Genomic DNA, 8,885 nt, shown 5'->3' on the forward strand with positions numbered 1-8,885 from the left:
CAAATAGACCGAACAGTGGAACAACCAAACAACTGAACAACTGAACAACCAGTTGCTATGATGTGCACTGACCACCAGGGGCCATGCACGGAACATGGCAGGCATCGGCAGCAGGTGGCAGAGCGCAGAACAAGGGAGGTGTCGGCCAGGGCGGGATGGTGGTGCAGGTGAGCAGGGGCACCAGACCAAGGCGGGGCGCTGGTCCTGTCATCGGGGTGAGCCTCTGGTGGTTACTGAAAATTCTTTGCTCCCGCATGCCGCGGTCCCGCCTGGTGCTCGCACCCACTGCCGGTGCCAGAGCCGCCACTCGCACCCGCTGCTGGCGCCTGCCTCAATCACTCCGCGCCATCAGCAGGTGCAAGCAGGGCTGGCAGGAGCGGGGCTGCTGGCAGACAGGGGACCAGGGGCCACGGCGGGAGGGGCCAGGCGGGGGAGCGGAGGATCAGCCGAGACCTGCCCCTATGCCCATTGCAGCCTTGCAGCCCACAGTTCCTTTCAAGGTGCATGAATTCATGCACTAGACCCCTAGTATTTTATAAAACTAAAAAATATATTTTATATTCAAAATTCAAACATTACAATAATACTTAACAAAAAAAGTGAATGACTCCTGTTATCCCAACTCACCCCTTCATGGACAACCACCATTAATAGTTTGGTCTATATTCCTCCCCCCTTCTCTCACTTAACATTGTAATTTTTTAATAAAAATATTATACTTTATACTGGATTTTTGTGTGTGTGTGAATGTGTTCATTCTGTTTTGCAACTTGCCCTTTTTTCACTTTTGGACAACTTTTATGATAGCATATAGAAATCTAATTCATTAATTTTAGTAACTATATTATTGTATCATTTGGATTTGTATCATAATTTATGGGTTGGTAATAAGTTGTGATGGGCACAAGGGTTACATTCAATTTTCACTATTACGAACATATTATTGTACATATATATTTGCATAGTTTGGGAGTCTTCTAAAAGGATGAATAATGGATCAAAGGGTATGAATACTCTTTTTTGTTTGTTTGGTTTTATTTTTGTTGTTCATTCTCATCTGAGGATATTTTTCCGTTGTTTTTTTTTTAGACAGAGTGGAAGAGAGAGGGAAAGACAGAGAGAAACATCGATGGGTTGCCTCCTGCACAAGCGTTGACCAGGGTCTGGGCTGGGGAGGGGAGGAGCCTGCAACCTAGGTATGTGCCCTTGACCAGAATCGAACCCGGAACCCTTTGGTCTGCAGGCAAATGCTTTATCTACTAAGCCATGAACACTTTGTTTTAAAAGATATGCTAAATCACCCTCCAAAAACTTGTGCCAGTTTATTGTCCCAACAATAGTTATATAAATTCCCATTTCCCTACATCCTTAACAATGGGTAGGATCATTTAAAAAATCTTTCTAACTTGAATGAAGTTGGTTATCTTTTCATATCCTTATTATCCATCTATATTCTGTGAATTATCTATTCATATCTTTTGACTGTTGTTTTAGGTACTTTCGGTCAGTGAATTCTATTGAGTCCTAATGATTAGCTTGATGAAAAAAAAAGGTTTGGAAGACTTTGTACCAAATTACTCACAATGTTTACCTCCAGGGAGTGAGAGTATAGAAAATGAGGGGTACATTTTCATTTTATCATGACATCCTGCATTATCTACAATGAATTTAAATTACTTTTGTAATTAAAAAAATAATACAGAGGAAAACAACAACAAATAAATGTTTGGCTTGGATTCTCATTGGCTGGAAATTCATGTTGGGTGCAAGTTTTCATTAATCACAAGTTATTTTTTTGGTTTATATGCAAAAAAACATTTATTAAATGCCTCCTCTTGAGCTGTCACTGCTCTAGGCACATTCACAGCTCATTCATTACTCCTCACAACAGCCCTGTGAGGTAGGAATTGGCCCCGTTTTATCGAGTTCTTAATAGACAGGAGATTATTGCTCGATATACTTCTATTTGCCACATGTTTTCATGGACTAGAAGTTCTTACTGGCTGGTGATTCATTGATCAAGAGCTGTCATGGGCTAGGAGTTCCTATAGGTTGATCTAAGATTCAAATGATCAAAATACTAGAATTCTCCCCCCACAGGAGTGATGGGGTAGGTGTGATGAAGGAGAGTCATAGTCTCTTCCTTTGAAGCACCATTTGAATTTGCTTTGGTTACCCATGGAAGGTGAGGGGGGAGGGAGGAAGGGTCAGTGGGAGAGGAGGGAAAGTGGTTATAAGTCTTCTCGCTTCTTCAGGATGAGCTTCCTCACAAGTGCCGTGATCTGGGGTCTGATCTCCTCCACCGACACGGTTGGGTCCCAAGCCCCTACCACCTTTCCATCTGGGGCCACTAGGTACTTCCAGAAGTTCCAAGTGGGCTCCTTTCCAGAAGTTTCTAGAACAAAACAAAGAAGGAGAGCAAAGTGTGTGCTTCCCTGTGTACCCTCTCCTGGAGTTCCACTATCATTGTCCATTCTTCCCTTGAAGCAGTGGTTCTATTAATTAGAATTAACTGTAGGGTTTTAAAAATCCTGATTGCCCAGTCCACCTCCCTAAACCATCTAAGTAGGAATCTCTAGATTCAGGCATCAGTATTTTTCAAAAAGCTCTCCAGGAGATGCTAATGTGGTACCAAAGTTGGGAACCACTGCTCTAGGATTCTGTGAAGTGTTTGATAAAGCAGTATTAGTTCTTCCTTTATTAATGATCTCAAACTACTGAACAGTCTACACCCTATTCTCTAATGAAATCTAAATGGTTTCCAAATGTTCACGGACTGGTTGCATCTGAATCGTGGTGGTGGTGGTGAGGGGTGCATAAAATAAACAGATTCTTGGGCTCTGCTTCATTAGGTTTCAGGCTAATGCATTTTTAAGAGCTCCCCAGGTGCTTCCAAAGCAGGGCCAGGTTTGATCTATAACTATGGTAAACTGGGAAGGAACTAATAAAAACACACAGGGGGGAAAAAGTAAATATTAGGATTGACCTACAGAGCAAAATTCCAATCTGCCTCAGCAAGGGGCCTTTTGTGTGCTTCACTGTTGTTTCTCATTGACTTCTCCAGGTGAAAGGGTGGGTGGGGGGTGGGGAGGGATAAGAAGGCAACCGGAAGCAGGGAGTGGGAGAAGGCAAAGATGGAGTCCAGGAGAGGGGCCCCAGGGAGGAAACGGGACCATAATGACCAGCGTGGCCCATGACCCCATTTTGCAACTTTGAGGCTTCTGGGGCTGGAGAAGGGATCTATTTCTAAATACTGAGATCTGGTATTTTAGCTCAGGTTTCTCTCCCATGGCCAATAGATTCTGACTCTGACTCAGGACCGGAAATGCCTGTCAGCCTTCTCCAGGCATGCGGCATCCCTTCCCTGTCTGCTCCTCAGTTTCTCCAGCCTCAGTCCAACTAATTCACACTGGCTAAAATCTGAGGGCCCTGCATATGAAAACAGGATCCCAGAGAGATGTCTGCAAGAGTGGCTGGGGGGCGGGGGCGGTGAAAGGTAGCAGGGATAAGATATTCTTAGGCAGGAATACCCCTCAGCTCATCCTCAAAGATTAGTGCTGGAACAGACCATCAACCCATTTGAGGGGGTCTGGAAAGGGCCCCAGGTCACCCAGTCAGCTAGTGGCTTCTGCTGCCCAGGGAGCCATGGCCTCAGCCAACTGAGGGAAGGCAAGGGGAAGGATCAGGACTCACGGGTCAGGTACTTGAAGGCAGGATGGGCACCAGTGCCAGTCACTGCGACCTTGCTAAACATGGGGAAGGAGACACTGTAGGTGCGGCGGGCAAAACTCTCGATCTCCTTGTTGCTGTCGGGCTCCTGTTGGCCAAACTGGTTGCAGGGGAAGGCAAGCACATTGAAGTGGTGGGGCCCCAGGTCCCGCTGTAGCTGCTGCAGGGCCCGGTAGTGCTCCTCTGTGAAGCCACACTCGCTGGCCACGTTCACCACCAGGGACACCTGTTGTGGCAAAAACAAAACACAGAATGCACAACCCAATGAAGAGGCATGCACTTGTACATTCCTGACACGCCCACCTGTGTGACTCCTCCCCTACAGTTAATTCTTTCTCTCATACATGCAAGAGCACAACGTACACACGTAAATGTGAGTGCAATGTTCTCACATATACACAAGCACATGCACAGAGGCACAAATGAAATCAAACACGCAGAGCTTACAGATATGGGTGCATACACATACATGAACGTTCATGAGAATAAGCACACAATATTCACAAATGGGTATGCATACACCCCATGATGCAAAGATACATTAGCACACATCACACATGCCCACAAACACACAGCACGATCAGAGAGAGACATACACACTGAGGACCTCACATCCAGAGGTGATGTGGGAGAGCAGAAAGGTGGACCTGGGTTCAGTTTCTGGCTCAGTCAGCTAGCACTCATCACTGTAGTTGCCTGTATATGTGTCATCTCCCTTTTAAAACGTGAATACTGAGAGCAGGAGCTATGTCCACTTCACTCCAGGGCCTGCCGTATGGAAAAAGTCCCAGAAAGTGCCTCCTGAATGAATAAGTAAATGTTCACACATACACAATCATCAATGCAGGTGGGTTTTCTTGATAAAAGGACCCAAGGTCCCCAGGACAATCCCTTTTTGTCCCTTTCCCGCCAGTAAACAAATACCACTTTCTTCTACCACTAGACTCACTTTTAAATGTAGTATTGCTTTATAATAAATTAACTGATTTATATAAATTTATTAAATTTGTTTATACATCTATTTAGCACCCTTATGTGATAAATCTAAAGCTGGCTGATGGAACCTGATTATAATACTGCAACTAGAATTCTGGCACCAATGCTATGTTCTTAGCTTTTAGTTATATATTATTGAACAATTTTAAATCTTACGTTGTGTCTGGGCTTCCCAGCCCTATCTCTCTGTCCACCTTTTCAGAAGAGCCAGGATTATACCAGCTGGCTCCATAAAGAGGGACATCTCCCAGCGGTAGCCTGGGGCATTGGACATGCATAGGCATGAACTGCTCAGGTTAGACATTTTGGACTGGACATTCTTTGTTGTGAAGGTGCTATTCTGTTCGTTTTAGGATGTTTAACAGTATCCCTGGTCTTTACCCACTAGATGTCCAGTATTTTTTTTTTTCAGAGAGAGAGGGAGAGAGAGATAGAAACATCAATGATGAGAGAGAATCATTGATCGGTTGCCTCCTGCACACCCCGCACTGGGGATCGAGCCTGAAACTTGGGCATGTGCCCTGACTAGGAATTGAATAGTGACCTCCTGGTTCATAGGTTGAGGCTCAACCACTGAATCACGCCAACTGGGTTAGATGGTTAGTCTTGACAATTAAAAATGTCTCCACACTTTGCTTAATGTCCCCTAGGTAGCAAAATTACCTCAGTTGAGAATCACTGAGCTGTAACTCCTTCACCCTGCCTCTATGAGGAACAACCCATTCCCTGGGGCCACAGGCTCTTAGAACCTCCCCCATTAGCATCAGCATTTGTGATATTCTCCCTGTGGTAGTGAGAAACTGGGATCCTTAACTTCCTTCCCTAGTCAGAGGTCTTCCTCTTTCTTCTCTGCTGGATTCCCTGGGCATGGAAAGTATTAAAAAGTGCTTATTTTAAAAAAGCTTCTGCACAGCAAAAGAAACCATCAACAAAACAACAAGAAAGCCCACTGCATGGGAGAACATTTGTCAATGTTATCTCCGATAAGGGTTTAATCTCCAAAATTTACAGGGAACTCATACAACTTAACAAATGGAAGATAATCCAATCAAAAATGGGCAAAGGACCCAAATAGACACTTTCTGAAAGAGGATATACAGAAGGTCAAGAGACTTATAAAAACATGCTCAAAGTCACTAATCATCCCAGAGATGCAAATCAAACAACAATGAGGTACCATCTAACACCTGTCAGAATGGCTATCATCAACAAATCAACAAATGACAAGTGCTGGCGAGGATGTGGAGAAAAAGGAACCCTGGTGCACTGCTGGTGGGAGTGCAGACTGGTGCAACCAATGTGGAGAACAGTATGGAGTTTCCTCAAAAAATTAAAAATAGAACTCACATTTGACCCAGTAATCCCACTTCTAGGAATATATCCCAAGAAACACCAATCAGAAAGGATATATGCACCCCTATGTTCTTGGCAGCACAATTTACAATAGCTAAGATTTGCAAACAGCCTAAGTGCCCATCAGCAGATGAGTGGATTAAAAACCTGTGGTACATCTACACAATGGAATACTACACTGCTGTAAGAAAAGAAGGAACACCCCACCATTTGAAACAGCATGGATGGACCTGGAGAGCATTAGGATAAGCGAAATAAGCCAATCAGAGAAAGATAACAATCACATGATCTCACTCATTTGTGGAATATAATGAACAACATAAACTGATGAACAAAAATAGATCCAGAGACAGAGAAGCATCAAACACACCGTCAAACCTCAGGAGAGGGCTGGGGGGAGGGGTAGAGATCACCAAAGGACTTATATGCATGCATATAAGCATAACCAATGGACACAGACACTAGGGGGGTGAGGGCATGTGCTGAGGGGTTGCGGGTGGGGCGTGGCCGGGGAGAGGCCAATGGGGGGAAAAGGAGACATATGTTATACTTTAATCAATAAAGAATTTTTTTAAAAGTGCTTATTTTAAACCTGCATAATGTGTGTCTGTCCACTCTTTTGGAAGGAAGGAAATCCTGCTTCTAGTTCCATGCCTGAAATCAAAATGCTTATCCTTAAAGTGGCACAAACAGACAGACACATTCAAATACACAAGCAAACAAACAAACCATTCACACACACACACACACACACACACACACACACACCACTCAGGCCTACAAGTACATAACTTCACACTACAGTCAAGCACATTCCCAAATGGTTACCCATTCATTCATACTCAATGCTGGTCTAAATGACTGTCTTCCCAATTAGCCTGAGGGCATGCTCATGGCTATATCTCCAGGGCTGGACCCAGTTCCAAGCATGTAGTGGGAGCCAGTAATTTTTTTTTCAATTAAAAAATTATGGTGAAATATACATAATGAGCTAAAAACTATTTGCAACTGAATAAATGACAATATTGCCCAAGTGGCAGACCTAGTTTGGGGTTAACTCAGCATCATTCACAGCTTTCCTGGACTGACTATTGCTGATTGCCTCTATACCTGGGCTTTACTAGTAAGGGCACGGGCTCTAGAGCTGGACTGCCTGGGTTCAAATTCTAATTCTGTCACTTAGTAGCTGTGTGACTCTCTTTTTCTTCCAATTTCTTTCTGATCGATTACTTGGCCTCTCGCTCCCATGCATTTACCAATGACCTAGATAGAATATTAAACCACTCAGAATTCTGAGATTTCTTCTCTGAGTCATTTTTTTTCTCCAGAATTTCTGTTCCTCACATCCTGGATGCCTTATTATTTCTAAAGACAAATAGACTTTGTTCTATTCTTGTCATAGCACTTATTACTACTAGGAATTACCATTTTTCTGTTCCCTTTTTATTTTCTCTCTCCTCTTTACCTCATATAAACTCTATTAAAGTGGAAACTTGTCTGTTTTGTTCACCACTGTATCCCCAGGGCTAGCCTAGTACTTGTATATAGCAGGTGCTCAATAAGAAAGAATGAATTAATGAGTAGCAGAGCTGGTCAAGTGCGAACCTTGGGGCTCTGTGTCCTGCTGCCCTAGAGGGAAGGAGAGGCCTGAATGGAAACGGGCCCTGCTCTTCTTGTGGCTCTTTGCTCTGAGTTCTGGATGGAGCTCCTGCTGGGGCCCTCCAGACACAGGGACAGAGCACTCTACCAAGTGCTCCCACCCTGTCATCTCATTTGAAACTCACAACATGTTGGGATCACTGGCCCTAGAATTTAAAGGCTTAGAGAGTACTTTCTTCACTAAAGACGGCCTTGCTTCCTGGCGAGGAATGCTGGCAGCCAGTTTTGTGTGGTCCGTCCAAATCTGGACAATGGGCCCACCTGTCCCTTCGAGACCAACTCCCCACCCTTCCCACACCACAGCCTCCCTTGAGAAGTGGAGGGCTCTTCATCCCACACAGTGCACCATCCAGGCCTCTGGATATAGTGTTCAAGGCCCCTCTGGGTGCCTCCCCACGCTCTTCAGCCCCGTTTCCACCATCTCAGCCTCATGCTTTAAGCACAACTGCTTGAAGTCACACCACTCCTCCACGCTTCTTGCTGTTTGCTTTGGAGCCTTGACATGGACAGTCCTCTGCTTGGAATGCTCTTCTTGAACTTGCTCAAACTCACCCTACACACTTCCTCTCTGAAGGCGCTCTGAGCTGAGATGCCCTCGTGGTAAGGAGGTAGCAGTTAGCTTGGATGGTTCTTTCATTTCACCCTGAGCTGCCATCTTAGGAATTTGCCGAGAGTAGACCAAGGGCGGATGAAGCTTTCTCCTCCGGGCTCCGTGTGCTTTCCTGGTGCGGTGTGACCCGTACAAATATATCTCCCTCTCTGGCCTCAGTGTCCTCCCTGGAGGAGGATCTGCCTAAGGTACCCGCGCACTCCCTCTGCGCTGCACATTCATTCCCACAATGTTTTCACTGGACACACAATCAGCTCTCCCAGTTGCAGACGTCGGAACTGGGGATGGCGGAGACAAAGGCCGTGGGGTGTTAGGGTTACTTTTTCCACCCTTGCATGACCGAGGCTGAGCTGGAGGGGGGGTGGGGGGGGCGGGGCGCCCATCCAGCCTCTGGGAGAGGTCCGGACCCGCTGTCCAAAGTCGGCGTCAGGGAAAGCAGCGCCTGCTCCGCGAGTCTCAGGTTTCACTGTGCGCCAGGGCCTTGCCACGTAGCAGCAGAACAGACCCTGAGCGGGATCGGGGGCGCCCGGCGCCCTGG

At 45.6% G+C, this 8,885-nt stretch overlaps 2 protein-coding genes across 5 annotated transcripts in view; one reads left to right on the plus strand and one right to left on the minus strand.

Moving 5' to 3' along the window:
* The window catches only part of ZCCHC11 (zinc finger, CCHC domain containing 11), a 157,802-nt gene that overhangs the window by 18,730 nt on the left and 130,187 nt on the right, over positions 1–8,885 (plus strand). The window lies entirely within an intron of this gene.
* Positions 1,800–8,879, minus strand: GPX7 (glutathione peroxidase 7). The gene is made up of 3 exons (XM_014544786.1): positions 8,596–8,879; positions 3,694–3,955; positions 1,800–2,395 (listed from the first exon to the last, which is right to left on the minus strand). The coding sequence occupies exons 1-3, from the start codon at positions 8,728–8,730 to the stop codon at positions 2,232–2,234; spliced, it is 561 nt and encodes a 186-aa protein (XP_014400272.1). The 5' UTR covers positions 8,731–8,879; the 3' UTR covers positions 1,800–2,231.

This window comes from Myotis brandtii, unplaced genomic scaffold, assembly GCF_000412655.1.
Source record: "Myotis brandtii unplaced genomic scaffold, ASM41265v1 scaffold382, whole genome shotgun sequence".
Lineage (NCBI taxonomy): Eukaryota > Metazoa > Chordata > Mammalia > Chiroptera > Vespertilionidae > Myotis > Myotis brandtii.